The sequence below is a fragment of the Macaca thibetana genome, chromosome 7, assembly GCF_024542745.1.
Source record: "Macaca thibetana thibetana isolate TM-01 chromosome 7, ASM2454274v1, whole genome shotgun sequence".
Taxonomy (NCBI): Eukaryota; Metazoa; Chordata; class Mammalia; order Primates; family Cercopithecidae; genus Macaca; species Macaca thibetana.
This window is the reverse complement of record NC_065584.1, coordinates 118,659,846-118,680,932: the sequence shown is the minus strand read 5'-3', so window position 1 is coordinate 118,680,932 and position 21,087 is coordinate 118,659,846. Positions and strand designations below refer to the sequence as shown.

Here is a 21,087-nt window from a genome sequence, read left to right as displayed (position 1 = left end):
ACAGCTGTGAGCCGCCACGCCCAGCCTTGCACATTACTTTTTGTGTGTGATACTTAATAAAAATTGTTAAAAGCAAGTAATTAAACTATTGCCATGTTTCACCCATCAAATTAGCAGTGACCTTAATATTTTTTTAATCCACAAGACTGGTGTGGAGTGTGCATGTGCTGTAAGACTTGAATCTTCTTGTATTTCCAGTGGGAGTAAAATTTAGTACAACCTTCTGGACAGCAATTTAGTGATTTTGAAATGTTTTAAGATATTGATCCCTTTGGTTAGTTATTCCCTCTTAAGAATCTGCCATAACTTAGCTGGGCACAATGGCTCATGCCTGTAATTCCAGCACACTGGGAGGCCGAGAGGGGAAGATCACACAAGCCCAGGAGTTCATGACAAGCCTGGGCAACAAGGCGAGATCCCGTCTACAAAAAATTTTGTAAAAGATGAGCCAGACATTGTAGCGCACACCTGTGGTCCCAGCCACTTGGGAGGATGAGGCAGGAGCATCACCTGAGCCAGAGAGGTCAAGGCTGCAGTGAGCTGAGATAGTGTCACTGTACTCCAGCCTTGGCAACAGAGTGAGACCTGTCTCAAAACAAAAACAAAAAAAACAAAAAACCTGACATAAGGAAAAAAACCTGAACTGTGAACATAGATATGTGCATAAAGATGTTAATTATAACATTTTATACAATAGAAAATCAACAGTGAAGAATGGATAACAAATTGTGATGCAATATTATTCAGATCACTAAAAATGTTTATTCATAGCTTTTTATGACATAGAAAAATGCTTATGTTTCACGAATACAGAATTATAGGTGCAGTGAGATCTCAATTTTTCTTTTCCTTTTTTTTTTTTTTTTTTGAGACGGAGTCTCGCTCTGTCGCCCAGGCTGGAGTGCAGTGGCCGGATCTCAGCTCACTGCAAGCTCCGCCTCCCGGGTTCACGCCATTCTCCTGCCTCAGCCTCCCGAGTAGCTGGGACTACAGGCGCCCGCCACCACGCCCGGCTAGTTTTTTGTATTTTTTTAGTAGAGACAGGGTTTCACCATGTTAGCCAGGATGGTCTCGATCTCCTGACCTCATGATCCACCCGTCTCGGCCTCCCAAAGTGCTGGGATTACAGGCTTGAGCCATCGCGCCCGGCCTCAATTTTTCTAAAAAACAGATATTTTGATACCCTGAAGGGGAAAGTTAAAACTGAAGCTTAGCTTATTTTCTAGCCCCATATGTATTTTTTTCCTAATATAGGTCAATAGTGCCTTTTGATCAAATCTGGCTATCTTTATATTTTATAATATTATTTGTCTTACTTTTGATTCTCTAAAATTTATAAATAGAAAAAAAAAATTGGGTGGGCCAGACTCAGTGGCTCACGCCTGTAATCCCAGCACTTTGGGAGGCTGAGGCAGGTGAATCACTTGAGGCCAAGAGTTCAAGACCAGCCTGGGCCACATGGTGAAACCTCGTCTCTACTAAAAATACAAAAATTAGCCAGGTGTGTTGGCGCACACCTGTAATCCCAGATGCTTGGGAAGCCAAGGCAGGAGAATCACTTGAACTTGGGTGGGTGGAGTGAGCCAAGATCACACCACTGCACTCTAGCCTGGGTGACAGAGTGAGACTCTGTCTCCAAAAAAAAGAAAAAAGAAAAAAAGAAATGGGTGAATGTCTCTCTAGTCTTTCAGTCTAAAGTTATTTCCAGATTAAATTTCCCTACTCCTATTTCTTTCCCAGGTTTGGTGATTCTGTGAAAGGTAATTTGGTGGTGGGCACCTTATCTTGGCCATCCCCATGGGTGATTGTTATTGGCTCCTTCTTTTCAACGTGTGGGGCTGGACTTCAGAGCCTCACAGGTGCACCGAGGCTGCTACAAGCTATTGCCAAGGATAACATCATACCATTTCTGAGGGTGAGTGACCTTTTTTATGCCCTCTTCTTTTTTCCCCAGCTCATTTTAATGAGAAACAGTGTGGTCTTCATGGGCTTAGAAATTACTAGACCATAAATGTGGAGACATGGGTTTTTAGTACAAGACCCTCTAAATCCCAAGCATGAGTTTACATGTGAGTGCTATAGAGGTGCTTAAAAGATATCACAGTTGTAACACTATTGATCTTCCAGATGTCTGAAACTGTAGGCTAGAGAAATCAGAGAGCAATGACTCAATACTCCTATGCCTGGTATTTCCTTTCTGTGTACAGGTTTTTGGCCACAGCAAAGCCAATGGGGAGCCTACCTGGGCTTTACTTCTAACTGCTGCCATTGCAGAGCTTGGAATACTTATTGCCTCCCTGGATCTTGTGGCTCCAATTCTTTCCATGTAAGAGCCAGTGATTTTCTTCAGTTATTCTTGCTTACATGATAAATAATGCATGTTTATTTCCCTCAGTCATGTAACAGTAGTGATAACAGAGTGGGCTAAATACAGATGTAACTTCACTTAAATAAAAGTCATTCCTGAGAACTCTCAAGTAAGGCTAACTTTTGTAAGTTATTAGGTTTTTTCCTACCTATTTAAATTCAGAAGTTCTTTGGCTTCATTTCTAATTCATTATCAATTGGTTGTAGCTTTTACCACCACTGTTAGTTTTTTTATTTATTCACCTGTGATTTATTGATGACTTACTACTTACCTGGCACTATGTAATATGGTATTCTGGGAATACAAAGATGGATAAGACACAATCTTATGGAACTGATAATGGATAAGGAAACCAATGATTCCCATATAGCATGATGAGTGCCATGGTAAGGGTGAACACTGAGTGCCATAGGAACACCAGGGCAGGGCATGTAAACAGAAGGAAACTCAAGAAAGATTTTCTGGAGGAAGTGATACTTGTATCTTGAAGAATAACTGGTTATTTGCTAAGAAAAGAAGGGGTGAAGAACATTTTAGGCAGAGAATGCGTATAAAGGAATTGAGGAATGACATAAGGTAGCACATCCAGAGAACTGGAAGTAGTTTGGCTTGGCTAGAGTGGAGGGTGCATGCTGAGGGAATAGCAGAATAGAGAAGTAGGTAGATTAGGATCACAAAGGGTCTGGAACTTTTACCTGGAAGTAGTGGGTAATCTTTGAGAACAAAATGATAATGCTTTAGGATGATCAGTCTGGTATAAAAGATGGATTAGAAGGAGGCTAGACTTGCTCCTCTAATGCTAATTAGGGAATGCTAATTGGAAAGAAGAAATGAGAGCCTAAACTAAGGTGATTAGTAGTAGAGATGAAAAGGAAGAGAAGCAGCTTAGAGATTTTTAAATAGAATCCATAGGACTTGGTAAGTGAATTTGGAACAAGGGTAAGGAAGAGGAAACCTGGATTATCCTAAGAACAACTGGGTAAAGAGTGGTAATGTCATTGACTGAGAGAACAGAGAAGGATGAGCAGCTTTGTGGGGAGAGGTTGAAGTTTCCCTGCTTCCTACTTAATCAAGGGTTAGTTGTCTAGAAACAGACTTCAATACAGCAAAGGTCTCCAGTTCCTTAACCTTCAAAGAATCATCTTCCAATAAGAATCACTCTTATTCTTTTCATTCTTCAGGTTTTTTCTCATGTGTTACCTCTTTGTAAACTTGGCATGTGCCTTGCAGACATTACTTCGAACACCCAACTGGAGACCCCGATTCCGCTACTACCATTGGTAAGTCTGCTTCTTTTATTCTTTTTACTCACGTTTGGAGAGAACCCATCTTTGAAGTAGAAAACTGGGAGAGTCTGGGTTCTCGATAAAATTTTTTTCTTGGTCAGCCGTTTCATACTGTTTCAACTTTCAATTCTTATCTGAATCCTCACCCTCCTATTTTCCTATATCACTTTATAATAACTTATAACACCCAATAAGAGTAGAGCAAAAGCACAAAATAGATATTTCCAGCCTTCTGTAATTTTCAGATTAAAACAACCTTCTCTTGCATATTTATTTTCCTGTTTGTCTCTTAGGGCTACGGAGTCAGAGGTTCTAAGTTCCAATCTCAGCTCTACTGTTTCTTAGCTTTGTAACCTTCAGCAAAGCACATAACCATGTAAAATTTAATTTTATTCATTTGTAAAATGGGACTAATAAATCTAAAGTGCTTGTCGTAGTGCCTGGTACATAGTAAAGCTCAGCTCTCGATGAACTGTTGCTGCTGCTGCCGTTGTAGTTAAGTCTCCCCAGTCCTGAAGGGGTTGTCATGAAAGATTTTTGGCTACCATCCCATATCTGTCCTCTCATAGCTAAGAGCTCATTAATTATGTCCCGTATGTACCCACTGCTAATTCTTCTTTGCTAACTTTCTCCTCGTTCCCTTTCTGTCTTCACTTACCAATGGTGGACAGTGATGTAACATTTATTGGGCAAAAATTAAAATCTTCAACTAAGTTTTAATGCCTCTGATCCTCTTTCTAGCTTTAATGTTAGTTAAAAGTTATTCATGAGGCCGGGCGCACTGCCTCATGCCTGTAATCCCAGCACTTTGGGAGGCCAAGGCGGGCGGATCACCTGAGGTCAGGAGGTTGAGACCAGCCTGACCAACCTGGAGAAACCCCATCTCTATTAAAAATACAAAGGTAGCCGGGCGTGGTGGCATATGCCTGTAATCCCAGTTACTCGAGAGGCTGAGGTAGGAGAATCATTTGGACTCGGGAGGCAGGGGTTGCAGTGAGCCGAGATTGCACCATTGCACTGCAGCCTGGGCAACAAGAGGGAAACTCCGTCTCAAAAAAAAAAAAAAAAAAAAAGGTTCTGTATAAACTTTGTTTGTTGCTATCTTGCCTCTATTTTTCTCTTTCTCTTTACCCTATATTTTCATTACATCCTAGTTTTCTCCAAATTAACACTCCTATTCATTCTTAAAAATTTATCACAGAGCTAAGAAGTTCATTCTGTACACAGAAAAACTTAAGTAAATATGGTTGTCTACCTAATTTGTGTGGTCAAAACAAGCAATTAATTCATTACCGTCTGCCAGGTTTCTCTTATGTACAGTCCAAAAATAATTTTTCTTTTTCTTTTTTTTTTTTTTTGAGACAGAGTTTCGCTCTGATGCCCAGGCTGGAGTACAGTGGTGCGATCTCGGCTCACTTCAAGCTCCGCCTCCTGGGCTCACGCCATTCTCTTGCCTCAGCCTCCTGAGTAGCTGGGACTACAGGCGCCCACCACCATTCCCGGCTAAGTTTTTGTATTTTTAGTAGAGACAGAGTTTCACCGTGTTAGCCAGGATGGTCTCGATCTCCTGACCTCATGATCCGCCTGCCTCGGCCTCCCAAAGTGCTGGGATTACAGCCGTGAGCCACCACACCTAGCCCAAAAATAATTTTTCTCAGTGAGTTCTGCAGTTATGCTAATAAATGTTTATAAACTTTTTAGAAATATTTATATGAAAATTTTCAAAAGATCCTAGAGTTATTAACATTTCTGGCTGTGTGTCCCATCCTGGCTTTGCCAAGTAAGTATTAATTGTCCTCATAACTGCAGGTGACTGATAGTGTTGTTATTTACATAGTTTTCCAGCAGTTGGAAACATAACAGCAGCTGGTCTGTTGCAAAGGACAGTTTGGGATTTAGTGCACATCTACTGACTGTTTCATGATAAGACAACTGTAGAACTGAGAATAAGCATTTAGAAACTTTTGTGGCAGTGTGACATTGCTACAGCATCCAGGCATGTGATGATTTTTTGAATAATTCATTTTCATTGCATTTTATAAAAGTTATAATAGTTTCAAAGTTTTAAAAAAATAATCCCTCACTACAGATAGTTTGAGAAGCACCTCTAACATAAGCTTCTTTTTCAGCTACTTTAAAAGATACTTTTTTGTATTTGTTTTTAATTTTCTAGGGCCCTTTCTTTCATGGGAATGAGTATCTGTCTGGCTCTGATGTTCATTTCTTCCTGGTATTATGCCATTGTAGCCATGGTAATAGCTGGTATGATCTACAAGTACATTGAGTACCAAGGGTGAGTGTGGATTTAATCTTGATCACTGCTAAAAGTAGCAAGACTAGCTAGTTTGGTTAGAGCCAGTTCAGTGAAAATACATTAAGGACCCAGGTAACTTCATTTTCATAACTATATTTTGTACCCCTAATTCTCTAACCGTCTTACTGATGCAAGCTTTTCATCACAAGGGAAATCCATTGAGAAACTATGAATGGATCAATGGAAAATAACAAAGGACATATCCAAATAATAATGATTAGTACTAAACAAAGTATAACACAAATATAAATATTTTTGCTTATCTCTTCAGTCAAGGGATTGTCTCTGAAATGAAAAAGAAATTAGTTCTGAACAACTTTGTAACTACTAAGACTTACAGCTTTCAAAAATGAGGACGAAGTAACATTCTTATTCAGAAGATCACATTGAACTTTACTTTCTCTGCATTATTTTCAAAGTAACTTAAACTCCAGGTCTGTTATAATTTTCTAATCTAAATTGCTCTTTTACATTATTGTTTTGAACAATTAGGTAGAAGGACTGAATGAGTGACCCCTTCAGGCTTTATTCTGAACTGTTTGTGCAGTGCAGTCTGTTGGTGCTGTTGATCTGCCTACATCGGGTTCATTGTATTAGTAAAGAACATTATGTAAATCATTAATCTGAGCTTTAATCTTCTACCTTGCACATGTGTGATTTTTAGATTCAGAAAAAAACTTTAGTTTTTAAAAGTATACTTACTATAGTTTAAATTTGTCTCTGCTCTTTTCTTTTTCTCACAGAGCGGAGAAAGAATGGGGTGATGGTATCCGTGGGCTGTCCCTCAGTGCAGCCCGGTTTGCTTTGCTTCGGTTGGAGGAGGGACCTCCACACACTAAAAACTGGAGGTAAAGAAATCAACACTAGCGGTATTTGGCACATAGTTAACACACAAAAATATGTGCTTTGTTGATTACAGGATAAGGAAACCATGTGGCTCAAGGAAATGGTATAATGGACCTCTTTTGAACTATTCTAAATCCTTAATTTTTTTATTCCCTTTTCTTCATGTCACTTATGAGCAAGATTTCTACAATTTATTATTCTTCACAATTTATTATTCTTCCTTGAAGACTGATCAACTTGAGATAGTACTGGGAGCGTTCAAACTAATACCCTCATCCTGTCATTTCCTGTGATTTCTTCCTTCTGTCAAATTACCTGTTTCATACAAATCTCCTGAATTACAGGGTGGAGTCTGTCATTCTTTTCCCCAAACCCAAAATGTTTTCTCCTCCCCTCCAACCCCCACCAACCTCTTCACAGGCCTCAGTTGCTTGTATTACTGAAACTAGATGAAGACTTACATGTCAAGCATCCTCGCCTCCTCACCTTTGCCTCACAGCTCAAAGCAGGAAAAGGTCTCACTATTGTGGGCTCTGTCATCGTGGGGAACTTTCTAGAGAACTACGGTGAAGCTTTAGCTGCTGAGCAGGTAAGAGTCAGACTTTGATGTATTGGAACTCAGCTTACAGCTTTGTGATGTTAAGTAGTAAGACCTCAAACTTCTACTTGAATCTTGTTCCTGAGTGATCTAGGAGGTTTCTCACTTAGTGCTGACCTTTGAACAGACACTTTCTCCCAAATAATAAGATGAGCCAGAAAATAGTTATTTATTCTTTCTTCCCATTTAAAGCATTACTAAATTATAAGATGATTAAATCTAAACATTATTTTCAAATATACTCTAAACATTAAGCACTGAGAAAAGTCATGTAAGTAAATTGATCCCTTGAACTATGGAGAGGGTTCCTCTCAATCTTGTGGCAACGAGTAATGACCAAATTTTCTTCCTCTTCAATCTATGTGGCATCATGAGCAAGATTCCTTTGCCACTTCTGGTTAGCTGTACTGAACATTAAAGTTCTACTTTAACAAGGAAGTTGTTTTCACTCTAATATTTATTATATATGATAGAACTAATCCTGTTGTTTTTGAAATGCCATTGTGTTCAGTGTGTTCGATGGCATTTCAAAAGTCTTACTGGATTTCATTTTGGAATACTTTGAAATCCTAAACACTAGAAATGCTGAAGAAACATTACTCCAGAATGATGGTAAAAATTAATAAAAGGTACCCAGGATTGAAAATCATGAGATCCTAGTTGTCAGCCACATCACTGATTTAATCTGTGCCTTTGCAAAAGTCATTCCATTTTCCGTACCGTTATTCCCTTCCTTTTCCCACCGAGAGGGTGGAGTAAGAGTAAATGCGATGATATCTCCAAATTGGTTTGACTAAAGGAAGAGTAATGCAAATACAAGTGTCATGAATAATCACCATTAAAATGTCAAAAAGCATATGGGAATGGGAGAAGCAAAAAAGAAAACATACCTGAGAAAATTCTAAAGTGAAACTGAATCATCATATTGAGTTTCTGGTAAGATGAGTCAGGGCATGACTGGGGCTGAGGCAGGAAGGAGATCTTGTTCACACTAGTGAATCACCCTGGTCAACTGGGAAAGAATGTTGAATATTCACTTTGTAGAGATCCCTGTTCCCAGTTTTTTGGTATGGTGCAAAGGAACAAAAGCAGAACAGAGGAAAAAGCAGAGAAACTACATGTAGACAACCAGCTACAGAGGCAAAAATATGTAGTAAGCACTTAGAAAGTGAAATAAAAGATCATGAAATTCCTTTGGGATAATTTTAACTTTTTGGACTTTTCTGTAGACGATACAGATTTATGAAGACTTTGGAAAAAGGTAGGGGATATAATACGGAGAAGGAATAATGGGTTAAAAGGTCCAGAGTGAACCACTTCAGTGTTGCGGTCCTGTGTCTCTTTCAGACCATAAAGCACCTAATGGAGGCAGAGAAGGTAAAAGGATTCTGCCAGCTGGTGGTGGCCGCCAAGCTGAGAGAGGGCATTTCCCACCTTATCCAGTCATGTGGCCTTGGGGGCATGAAGCACAACACAGTGGTGATGGGCTGGCCTAATGGCTGGCGTCAAAGTGAAGATGCCCGCGCTTGGAAGACTTTTATTGGTACTAACCATTTCTCATACAAACCTAAGGGCCTGAGTCGAGGGGATATAGTTAAATCTCTGTCACCCCCAGCCTCCTAAAAGAGATTATGCCATTGCTGAAGCATAGTCTTATAAGGCAACCTGAAAAACTACTAGTAGCCTGGTAGTAATACCAGATTCTACCTGTCCCCTTCAGCTTCACATCATGTTCATGAATTATTTATTTCTGTCAAGTCTTGTGCTAGGAATTATCTCCAAAATTGCCATGTTTTCATTTGTGATTTTCCATATTGATGTTCTCACAGAAATTGGAAGAATTGTTCTTCAGCATCATCATCTCCCAAATTCACATATCCCCCCTTAGAAATGTAGTAATCAGAATATACCCTGTAACATAAACTGTGGTTCTCAGTCTAATTCTGTTAGCTATTCAGATTTTTCACAATGATTTTTCTTATGTAATGAGATAGAATCTAAGTAAATAGGACCCCTTGCTCAAAGAAGTGTGAAGAGAGCATTTCCTTGCTTTCCTGACATGCTAGGAAGCAAGGCAAGCCTAAGGATTCTTCTCTGCTTATTCTTTTTTCTCCCTAGGCACAGTTCGAGTGACAACTGCTGCCCATCTCGCACTGCTGGTGGCTAAAAACATCTCCTTCTTTCCCAGCAATGTGGAGCAATTTTCTGAGGGCAACATTGATGTGTGGTGGATTGTGCATGATGGGGGGATGCTCATGCTACTACCATTCCTGCTGAAACAGCACAAGGTATTTGAGACAACTTTTCTTTGCAAGTCTTTCTCCCTTGTGTCCTGGTTCGCCAGACAAATTCTTTCTCTGATTGTATAGTGTTGGGGTTTAGAATCAGAAGAGTTGGAAGTTATTCTAGGCTTTCCTATGATCCCACTTTCAACCTTAAGAGAAATAATTGTCTTTGTATTTGATACCTACTTATCTCCAAGTGAAATTCAGCCAATTAATAAAGTTCCATATGAGCCCTTGGGGAAAACAACAACAGGTGAACACATCTTTTTTAAAAAAATACTGGAAACTTAAGGTATATGTATGTGTGTGTATTGCACACATATATGCGCTCATTCCGTGGTAAAACTAATTAAATGAAATTTAAAATAGTAAATATATAGTCTGCATGTTGTCATTGATGTACTATCTGAATAAAGCACCCTCTTAACATATCGTGAGCCATCTTTTCTTTTGCCAGTGTTTTCTTGTTATGAAATTAAGGACTCCTTAAAACTGTATTAAATGTGGTGTTTAGTCAATCTTTTGCCCTAATACAATAACATGGCAAGTAGGAAGCTAGGAACAAATAGCCTCATACTACATATAGCAAGATTCTTCTAGACCACAATGTCTTATGTCTTTCTAATTTTCCACATGTGTATGTCACTCTCTCAGGTGTGGCGAAAGTGCAGCATACGGATCTTCACAGTAGCCCAATTAGAAGACAACAGTATCCAAATGAAGAAGGACCTAGCCACCTTCCTGTATCACTTGCGCATTGAGGCGGAGGTAGAAGTGGTGGAGATGGTGAGAAAGCTGAGTTTGAGATACAAGAGGTTCATTCCCCCATTCCTCTCCCTGTCGTCCTTGAATCTTTTCTGGTTTGGGAAATTTTTCAGCTCTAAATATGGATTAATCCCCTAGTGCCAAAAACAAAAAAAAAAACCTAATTTGTTGCCCTAAGTAGAATGTATATGTGATGCATGTTTGATGTTACTTTTTGGTTTTGCTTTCTTGTTTATCACACAGCCCTTATATTTCTGCCAGATTCTCATCTGCTTAATATAGTTTTATGAAATTTTAATTCATAAAGTCAGCTTAAAATCACACATGGCTTAAAAAAAAATCTAACAGTATTAAAAAGAGACTAGAGTTTGTATTTTGTGTTTCAAGGCAACACATGTCTTGGTTAGATTATGGAAAAGACTCTCAGGGCCTCTGGATTTTATCTACAATCACAAAAACATTTATGTAGCTCAATGACTAAACAAAATAGGGGTGAAACATAGGTTAATATTGTCATGCTTTCCCTGGTTTAATTTAGTGACTGGAAATAAAAATGTATGGTTCATCCTTCTTTGTCCTTTGTGCTTTTGGCCCCCTTTGTGTGATGTCTGTGGCAGCATGACAGTGATATATCAGCATATACTTATGAGCGCACTTTAATGATGGAGCAGAGGTCCCAGATGCTCCGGCACATGCGGCTCTCCAAAACAGAGCGGGACAGAGAGGTGAGACCTTACTGCATCAATCCAATCCGGGCTCTCTGAAGTCTGTCACTGAAAGGGATGATACTGGGCTGGGCACGGTGACTCACGCCTGTAATCCCAGCACTTTGGGAGGCTGAGGCGGGTAGATCAAGAGGTCAGGAGTTCACAACCAGCCAAGATGGTGAAACCCCGTCTCTACTAAAGTACAAAAATTAGCCGGGCATGGTGGCACGTGCCTGTAATCCCAGCTATTCAGGAAGCTGAGGCAGAGAATTGCTTAAACCCGGGAGGCGGAGGTTGCAGTGAGCCAAGATCGCGCCACTGCACTCCAGCCTGGGTGACAGAGCAAGACTCCATCTCAAACCCCCAAAAAAAATAAAAATAAAAATAAAGGGATGATACTATATTGTTTTCACAAGATGACAAATTCTTTCCTTCTCACTGTCAGTTATTCCACTATAACCCATTATTAGTTCAAAATAACCAAAGATGAAGCATGAGAGAAAATTTGGTAGAATAACTTGTGGTGGACCTTCTTCCTCAGGCACAGTTGGTGAAAGACCGAAACTCAATGCTACGATTGACCAGCATTGGCTCTGATGAGGATGAAGAGACAGAAACCTATCAGGAGAAGGTGCACATGACTTGGACAAAAGATAAGTACATGGCATCCCGGGGACAAAAAGCCAAGTCAATGGAAGGATTCCAGGACCTGCTTAACATGCGTCCGTAAGTTTTCCCACTCCCAAGTTTATCACAAAATAACCTAACCAGTGGCACAAATGTGACTGCCTGGACACACAGGATGGAGTCTGTTCATTTAACCCTGAATCTAACCACCTCATTATTGTTTGCCTATTCATACTGGCTCCCAATGAATACGGTACACAAGCTAACCATCCCTTCTATCCTTAGTTCACCTCCATACTGTGTTCTTACTATAAAATAAGCAAACAGAGAATGAGAAAACCCAGACATTAGTATCATAAAGAAATCATTTTAGGCCAGGCGCAGTGGCTCAGGCCTGTAATCCCAGCACTTTGGGAGGCAGAGGCAGGTGGATTACCTGAGGTCAGGAGTTCGAGACCAGCCTGTCCAGCATGGTGAAACCCTGTCTCTACTAAAAATACAAAAAAAATTAGCCGGGCATGGTGATGGGCGCCTGTCATCCCAGTTACTCAGGAGGCTGAGGCAGGAAAATTGCTTGAACCTGGGAGGCAGAGGTTGCAGTGAGCCGAGATTGCGCCATTGCACTCCAGCCTGAGTGACATGAGCTAAACTCCCTCTCAAAAAAAGAAAAAAGAAATCATTTTATCAGATGACCCATAGTCGAGTGAAAAAGCTCTGGATCTCAAGTTTTTAACGTTGACTATTTAGTTAGTTTTCTTTTTACCTTAACAACCTTTATTTCTTCCCACTCAGGGACCAGTCCAATGTGAGGCGGATGCATACAGCAGTGAAACTCAACGAGGTTATAGTTAACAAGTCCCATGAAGCAAAGCTGGTTTTATTGAATATGCCAGGGCCACCCCGAAACCCTGAGGGTGATGAAAACTGTATCCTTTCCAAGAGTGGGGCTTCCAGTAGGGAAGATCTCCTTATCCTCTTTCTAACTAGGTAACAATAAAAGTCATTGTCTATGCCCCACTTTCCCTCTTTAAGGAAGGAAGACTTAAAAGTCTTAGGCAAAGATTTTTACAAAGTTATAAGACGAATCTCTTTTAGGGGAGTTGGGGCAAATATAATTCAGTTCTAAAAGACGTTTCAGGTGGTGTATTTGCAACATGACATCGAATATTCAGTGTATAAAACCCTTCCTGACAATCCTACAGACAGCGTACCCACATCCTTTCTCCTTTTTAGGTTCTACCTGCTTTGCAAAGCCTTTTTCTTTTGGATAGAGTTAGGGGAGAAGCTGAGATAGAACCTCCTTTAACTGAGGGAAAAGAGATAGGTATTCTTCCTCATACCTTCATCGCAGGACTCCGGGGATAAGGGAAACCCTTCAGCACTGACACATAAATTAGTTTATTCCCACCAGTGCCATTAAGAAAAAGAGGTTTAGGCCGGGTGTGGTGGCTCACGCCTGTAGTCCCAGCACTTTGGGAGGCTGAGGCGGGTGGATCACCTGAGGTCAGGAGTTCAAGACCAAGCTGGCCAACATGGTGAAACCCTGTCTCTACTAAAAATACAAAAGTTAGCTGGGTGTGGTAGCGGGTGCCTGTAATCCCGGCCACTTGGGAGGCTGAGGCAGGAGAATCACTTGAACCAGGAGGCGAAGGTTGCAGTGAGCCAAGATCGCACCATTGCACTCCAGCCTGGGCAACAGAGGAAATTCTGTCTCAAAAAAAAAAAAAAAAAAAAAAAGGTTTAAAAAGAAAAAGACAAATCGAACTGGCAGAAAAATCTGACTTGAGCAGCTTCACTTAGAAATTACTTGGGTTCTCTGTAGGAACCTTGTTAGCTGCCCTATTGTGGCTTTTTTTCTTCTTTCATCATTTTTATCTTACTTAGAATAACACTTGTAGGTTTTCCCATTTTTAAAGTTAACACAAATGGGAGTCTTGTATTATATATGCAAAAGGACTGGATCCCTGGTTACTTCTGCACAGGGTTAAATTCAAAGTTCAGACTTTTCTGAATATATAATAATTAAGCAGCTAATTTTGTAGCTCTATGATCAGATAACCTCAGATTATGATGATGCCAGATTGTAAGTTTGTGCTCTTCTTTTGCCTGTCTCCTTGACAAGTTTTGAAGACATGGAGTTCCTAGAGGTGCTTACCGAGGGACTAGAGCGAGTCCTACTTGTCCGGGGTGGTGGCAGTGAAGTGATCACCATTTATTCATAACCTACTCTGAATGACTGTGCTTGGCCTGTTTTCTTAAAAGGCCTACATCCTCCATGGAAGTGCCAGCTCATTACTACCACTCCTACTCAACTAGAAGCCTATGTTCTGTACACATCATACTGAACTCTTGATGAGCTGAGCCTCAAGTACCTGTGTAAAAGAGCTCCCATCTGATCTGCAGTCCTTACAGAAAAAGCAAATATTCCCTCAACTCAGAACAATGTTCAAGTCTTATGAGCCACATCTGAGCAATCAAAGGCAAATTAGAATTAACAAGCTGAGCCAATAAATGAATTGGTAAAAGGGATACCAGAAATTCAACTGAAGAAAAAAAGCAAGTCAAGTAAATATTCAGCATTAAAGATGAATCTCAGAAGTCGTGGTCCAATGATGACACCGTGGGGATAACAACTAGAGACAGCTTCACCTTACTAAAGAATTTATGGTCAAGTATATTTAGACCTATTATCCTTGGCAAGCCAAGATGCAAACATTTTTTAGCTATATTTCTTTAGTATACCCACTGCTCTAACTTTATATTAGGATACCAACTTGAAACATGGCTATAGCCTCTACTTCTTCGAAAACATTCCCCCAAAATACCAGATTTAAGTATCCATACCGTGTCAGTGTATACTTCAACTATTTCTCTTAACTCAAAACCCATTCTGTCATTGTAACACAGGCAATGTTACCATGGAAATTGTTTTTGGTAAGGTAAAAATTACTTCTTTCAGGTTCTTTTCAAATGGCCAAACTAAGAGAACTCCAAAAGGAAGCTATTAACATTTACTGAAATAGTCTGTGATTCTCTATGCAACGTGGACAAAACATACAAGCTGTTATCTAAGAAATGCAGGTCATGGTGCACATTAACCAACAGGTTCTTCTCCCCACTGCATCCACCCCCGCGCCTTTTTTTATGCCCTCTTATTAAGCACAGGTCAAAAAATCTTAAGGAACAAGTACTAGGAAAACTGGCTAAACATCCTTCCCTGAAAGCACTGGGCCATCTTTTAAAGGGCATATCTAGCAGTGGAATTGGAAGTTCTAGAGCCATACTCTTTCCTTGGTGCCAACGTTACTGAGCGGCTACTCTCCTTACCTACTGTGCTAAAATGGCATACACATTGGCATTGACCTGTTGAAGAAATTTTACCACTAAGAAATCTTTTGCCTCATCTACAAAGCTGTAGTTAAGACTTGAGGCATTCACCTTAATGCCAAGTATAAGCATTTTCCCCTTTTTTTTTTTTTTTTTTTTTTTTTGAGACGCAGTCTCGCTCTGTCGCCCAGGCTGGAGTGCAGTGGCCGGATCTCAGCTCACTGCAAGCTCCGCCTCCCGGGTTCACGCCATTCTCCGGCCTCAGCCTCCCGAGTAGCTGGGACTACAGGCGCCTGCCACCTCGCCCGGCTAGTTTTTTGTATTTCTTAATAGAGACGGGGTTTCACCGTGTTAGCCAGGATGGTTTCGATCTCCTGACCTCGTGATCCGCCCGTCTCGGCCTCCCAAAGTGCTGGGATTACAGGCTTGAGCCACCGCGCCCGGCCCCCTTTTTCTTTCAATTTTATTTTTCATTCTGACTACATGAACTTGGCTCTGAACTAAGATTAACCAAGCCAAGCCTTCTATTTGTTTTCAGAAACTTCAGGCCAGGTGCCATGGCTCACACCTGTAATCCCAGCACTTTGGGAGGCCGAGGCAGGTGAATCACTTGAGGTCAGGAGTTCGAGACCAGCCTGGCCAATATGGTGAAAACCTGTCTCTACGAAAAATACAAAAATCAGCCGGGCATGGTGGCGCATGCCTGTGATCCCAGCAACACGGAAGGCTAAGGCAGGAGAATCGTTTGAACCCAGGAGGCGGAGGTTGCAGTGAGCCAGGATTGCACCACTGCACGCCAGCCTGGGTAACAGAGTGATTGATATGTCTGAAAAAGAAAAAAGAAAGTTCAGTGTGCCAAGGAAATACTTGTGTAAGCTTAGCTTTTTATTTACTAATTTACTGATCAAACAACATCTGGCTTACAAGCATAGGGAAACTACTCATGTGGTTGGCTGAGCAGTACTTTCAAATATGTGAAATCTTCATTTCTTTTACCGAATAGGTATTTAGAGAAACTTTTCTTGCCTGTATTCATGGCTGTTTTTGAATTTCAATTTATTAGTCACAAATAGTGCCACTGTTCTTTGATTACTCAATAGGACATGGAGCAAGCTGATCTAGGTGTCAGAAATTATTCATTTGACCTGTAAGGACAGAGAAAACCCTTCAGTATAGCTTAAGAAATTGAGTAATTTTGGGCTGGGCGCGGTGGCTCACGCCTGTAATCCCAGCAACTTTGGGAGGCTGAGGCGGGTGGATCACGAGGTCAGGAGATCGAGACCATCCTGGCTAACACGGTGAAACCCTGTCTCTACTAAAAATACAAAAAAATTAGCCGGGCATGGTGGCGGGCACCTGTAGTCCCAACTACTCGAGAGGCTGAGGCAGGAGAATGGCATGAACCCGGGAGGTGGAGCTTGCAGTGAGCCGAGATCGCGCCACTGCACTTCAGCCTGGGCAACAGAGCAAGTCTTGGTCTCAAAAAAAAAAAAAAAAAATTTGAGTAATTTTGATTTGCTCCTGCTTTCTTCAACCTCCAGGCCCACTCAGGATGGCAAAGCAGATAGAATCTTACGTCGTTTTTTCTGTTCCTTCCACAGATGGTAGAAGCATTGTTTACAACTCCCACTGCAACACTCCATTGCTTAGTTAACAGTAGTGAGTCATGTCCTGCAGGATCCAGTACCTTTTTTTTATTCCCTCCCCTCCCGAGACGGACTTTTGCTCTTGTTGCCCAGGCTGAGTGCAATGGCACAATCTTGGCTCACCGTAACCTCTGCCTCCTGGGTTCAATCGATTCTCCTGCCTCAGCCTCCTGAGTAGTTGGGATTACAGGCATGTGCTACCACGCCCGGCTAATTTTGTATTTTCAGTAGAGATGGGGTTTCTCCATGTTGGTCAGGCTGGTCTCGAACTCCCAACCTCAGGTGATCTGCCTGCCTTGGCCTCCCAAAGTGCTGGGATTATAGGCGTGAGCCACCGCGCCTGACCAGGATCCTGTATCTTAAAGGCCCATACTGTAAAGGTCAGCCTACCTAGGAATTCTGCCACATTTACACACGCCCCTGGCCAAAGTAATTTTTTTTTTCCATGTAGAACAAATTATGGGCAGAAAATAAAGTTGGTTTTAGAAGTGCTGTTTGTGGCTGGAGAACTGTAAAAATCTTTTAAAGGGATAAGGGAATTGGTGGCTATTAATATAACCACTACTTCAGCCCCTGAAACACAAAATCACTGTTACACGGAAAACTGGTTATCAGGCCAGATTTATATTCATCTCTGTCTAGAGCACTTCATGTCTATATGTGTTGCTTATGTTGTCTCCAAAGTCTCTCATCTCTTTTAAAAATCACTGCAAATAAAGCAATACTGAAGACTTGAGAGAATGCACCTTAGGGGAAGGGGCTGTTTCAAGACAGAAGGCAGGAAATACCTGCCTTTTGAGTAAGATCCTGCTTTTGAGTCTTACCTATGACTTTACCAGGGCAGATTAGAAATACACATCCTCCTGCTGACCTTCTGCCTTGAATAGCTATCTTAAAAGCTGAAGTTTGAACTGACAGCATCTGCTTGACAGGTGCCAGTTTCCTCTCGGCAGGGGGAAGATCACTCTATGTATCTTCCGTTGCCTCAGATTCCTGTGGCCCCAAGAATCCCACCAATCCTCATTCCCCCAAACATGCTAACAAAAATCCCTTATTGTGGGTATTAAAATAACAGTTACACTGTATGCATATTTATGTGCTCCTTTTGTCTGGTTTATTTTTCTTTCCATCATGTATAAGCTGAATCCAGCATTAGTTGCTCACATCTTCCCCAAGTGTCTCCAACAGAATTTTTATGTCCCAGCTTGTTTTAAATAGAAGTGAAATATTAAGGAAAATAGATTTAAGGGAACTTGTGCAACTTTTTTTTACACATTGTTCTCAACCATTTAATTTATTGAAAGGAGATGCTGCGACAGTTTTGATTTAGCAGCAATTATTCTCGTTTACATAGTTATGATTTTATTTGTTGTTTTGCTCTGTACTGGAAACATAAATAAAGTTTTCTACATTATTTTCAGTCATGGGTTGTGGTATAGTTTCTTTGTGTTTGTAGTAATATGCACATTGTCCTTCTAGGACCTGTCACCCCACCATGAAGAAAAGAGCCTTTTGGTTCTTTTTAACATAAGTGATTACTTTAAGAGTATGCTGAGGGCTTAAAGAACGATGTAAATAAGACCCAAATACATAGGGGCCAGGCGCTGCTTTCTCATGTTCACAAAAGCAGTCCTCCACCACTGAACTCCATTCTCTGAAAGAAGAAAGAATAAATAGGCAAATGAGTGTTAAAATGAATCAATTACTTAATACTTTAACCACAGCTCTATTTTGCCTATCCTTAAAAAAGAACTTCCAGGCCAGGCGAAGTAGCTAATCTTAGCTAAACACTTTGGAAGGCCAAGGCAGGCAGATCGCTTGAGCCCAGGAGTTCAAGACCAGCCTGGGCAACATGGCGAAACCCTGTCTCTACAAAAAATACAAAAATTAGCGAGCCACGGGGGTGCAACCTGTGGTCCCAGCTACTTGAGAAACTGAGTGCTTGAGCCCGGAGGTCAAGGCTGCAGTGAGCCATGATCACACGACTGCACTCCAGCCTGGCTGACAGAGCAGGACCTTGTTTCAAAAATACAACTTGGCCAGGCGTGGTGGCTCACATCTGTAATCCCAGCACTTTGGGAAGCCGAGGTGGGTGGATCACCTGAGGTCAGGAGCACACCACCAGCCTGGCCAACATGGTGAAACCCCATCTCTACTAAAAATACAAAAATTAGCCGGGTACAGTGGTAGACACCTGTAATTCCAGCTACTAGGGAGGCTGAGGCAGGAGAATCGCTTGAACCCAGGGGGCGGAGGTTGCAGTGAGCCAAGATGGCGCCACTGTACTCCAGCCTGGGCAACAGAGTGAGACTCCCTCTCAAAAAAATAAAAATAACAACTTAAAAACTCCTAATGGCTCTTATTTTTTAAGAAACCCTAGGCCAGGCACAGTGGCTCACGCCCGTAATCCTAGCACTTTGGGAGGCCGAGGCAGGCAAATCACTCGAGGTCAGGAGTTCAAAACCAGCCTGGCCAACATGGTGAAACCCCATCTCTACTAAAAGATACATAAAAATTAGCTGGGCGTGATGGCGGGCGCCTATAATCCCAGCCACTTGGAAGGCTGAGGCAGGAGAATTGCTTGAACCCAGGAGGCGGAGGTTGCTGAGATCATGCCACTGCACTCCAGCCTGGGTGACAGAGCAAGACTCCGCCCCACCCCCCCCGGCCAAAAAAAAAAAAAAAAAAAGAAACTCTAATACCAATTCTAATTCCCTACCATCAAGTAGGGACAGCTATTCGCTGTCCACTACAACTACCCAAAATTCAGCTTTTCTTTTGCCTTACCTCAGGGGGCTCAATGAAGGCCAACCAATCCGATGCATGTGTAGGTAACAGTCCCATGGACTGGCACTTGTAAACAGCCAACGCCAAACCCATCAGGTTCCCAATGAGATAGACCAAACCCTGAAGAAACTTCTGGCTTGAACTTTCTAACATCTTGAAAGCTGTTGGGGTAACAGAAGTTGTCAAACAAAAAGAACTCTTTCCCCCAATATGAATCAAGCCAACCATATATTAAATTCATATAGACAGACCCATAGTAAGACAGCAAATAGGACCATTAAAGGCAAAGAGAAAACCATGGTAAGCACTACATTCCCCTCCATGCCACCACCATTACCCCACTCCCCTACATACTCGTTAGCCAAAAACTGTCCCTAAGAATTTGCCTTTCTTTCTTTCTTTTGAGATGGAGTCTTGTTCTGTCGCCCAGGCTGGAGTGCAGTGGTGTGATCTCAGCTCACTGCACCCTCCGCCTCCCAGGTTCAAGTGATTCTCCTGTCTCAGCCTCCCGAGCAGCTGGGATTACAGGCGTGTGCCACCACGCCCAGCTAATTTTTGCAGTTTTAGTACAGACAAGGTTTCATCATGTTGGCCAGGTTGGTCTTGAACTCCTGACGTCAGATGATCCACCCACCTTGGCCTCCCAAAGTGCTGGGACTACAGGCGTGAGCCACCACGCCCAGCCTGCCTTTAATTCTTCAAACTTATGGAAGGGTTATTGTTTCAAGAATACTTACTGGCTGAAATGGCCATAAGTGCCTGAATGGGTCGCCAGGCCATCATACACACCATCATAGTAGGGAAGATGGAGATAGTATTGCCTGCCATGTACATGATGAAGAGGTTCATGGGAATCTGTTTGAGGGGACCCAAGGCGATGTCCCAGCAGCGCTAAAACAAACACACATTTTAACCCTCTGATCACCACCCTTAGTCCCACATTTGCCATATCACTGATGCTAAAGCACATGAACAGAATTCCCAATTCTCTGCTTCTAACTGAGCTGACTCCTGAATTCTATGACCTCTTCCCTTCTCCATGTTGCCACAGGAGGGCTTTCTCTTCTACTAAAGATAAAAGTACCATCATCATCCGTTGTACCTTTCCCTATAGGTTTTCCAGATGTCATTTTTTCTCCTGATTTTGGAAAAAAGATCTCCCTGCTTTTGTCCTAGTACTTCTGTATTTATCAATGTCCTATCTACAACTGAAGAAATAGATAAATCCACATAATGGGAGATTAGCACACCACAGTCAATAACTAATGGAGCCATTGAACTAATTTAGTTCCAGAAAAAAATAATAGAATTAGCAGGTAAATCAAGACATAGAAGATTTGAATGACATTAACAAAACCCAACTGACATGTAATGCTGCAGTCAACAATTACAGAGTTCACACTCTTTTCAAGCATAAGATATTTACAAAACCTGACCACTCGCTGAGCTATGAAGAAAATGTCAATCTCAAAGAATGCAAATTGTACAAAACATATTCTTTGACTACGATATTAAACTAGAAATAATTTTA

At 41.4% G+C, this 21,087-nt stretch overlaps 2 protein-coding genes across 7 annotated transcripts in view; one reads left to right on the top strand and one right to left on the bottom strand.

The window, feature by feature from the left end:
* Positions 1–14,637, top strand: part of SLC12A6 (solute carrier family 12 member 6) — a 102,616-nt gene extending 87,979 nt beyond the window's left edge. For all 4 annotated transcript variants that reach the window (XM_050797545.1, XM_050797544.1, XM_050797546.1 and 1 more), the window contains 13 exons: positions 1,741–1,915; positions 2,208–2,326; positions 3,550–3,648; positions 5,828–5,947; positions 6,712–6,816; positions 7,235–7,403; positions 8,760–8,955; positions 9,531–9,700; positions 10,352–10,483; positions 11,080–11,187; positions 11,711–11,895; positions 12,589–12,722; positions 13,927–14,637. In XM_050797545.1, coding sequence (XP_050653502.1) covers positions 1,741–1,915; positions 2,208–2,326; positions 3,550–3,648; positions 5,828–5,947; positions 6,712–6,816; positions 7,235–7,403; positions 8,760–8,955; positions 9,531–9,700; positions 10,352–10,483; positions 11,080–11,187; positions 11,711–11,895; positions 12,589–12,722; positions 13,927–14,018 — 1,804 coding nt within the window. In that variant the 3' untranslated portion in view covers positions 14,019–14,637. The remainder of the gene's footprint in view (positions 1–1,740; positions 1,916–2,207; positions 2,327–3,549; positions 3,649–5,827; positions 5,948–6,711; positions 6,817–7,234; positions 7,404–8,759; positions 8,956–9,530; positions 9,701–10,351; positions 10,484–11,079; positions 11,188–11,710; positions 11,896–12,588; positions 12,723–13,926) is intronic.
* A 3,259-nt stretch (positions 14,638–17,896) lies between these two features.
* EMC4 (ER membrane protein complex subunit 4) overlaps positions 17,897–21,087 on the bottom strand; it is a 250,319-nt gene continuing 247,128 nt past the window's right edge. Inside the window, exons 3-6 of one of the 3 annotated variants that reach the window (XM_050797580.1) lie at positions 20,294–20,447; positions 19,557–19,717; positions 18,360–18,423; positions 17,897–17,973 (exon numbers count right to left, since the gene is read on the bottom strand). In XM_050797580.1, the coding sequence (XP_050653537.1) occupies positions 18,388–18,423; positions 19,557–19,717; positions 20,294–20,447 (351 nt within the window). In that variant the 3' untranslated portion in view covers positions 17,897–17,973; positions 18,360–18,387. Of the gene's footprint in view, positions 17,974–18,042; positions 18,424–19,556; positions 19,718–20,293; positions 20,448–21,087 lie in introns of those variants that run through there. The other 2 variants (XM_050797581.1, XM_050797582.1) reach the window with 2 other exon arrangements.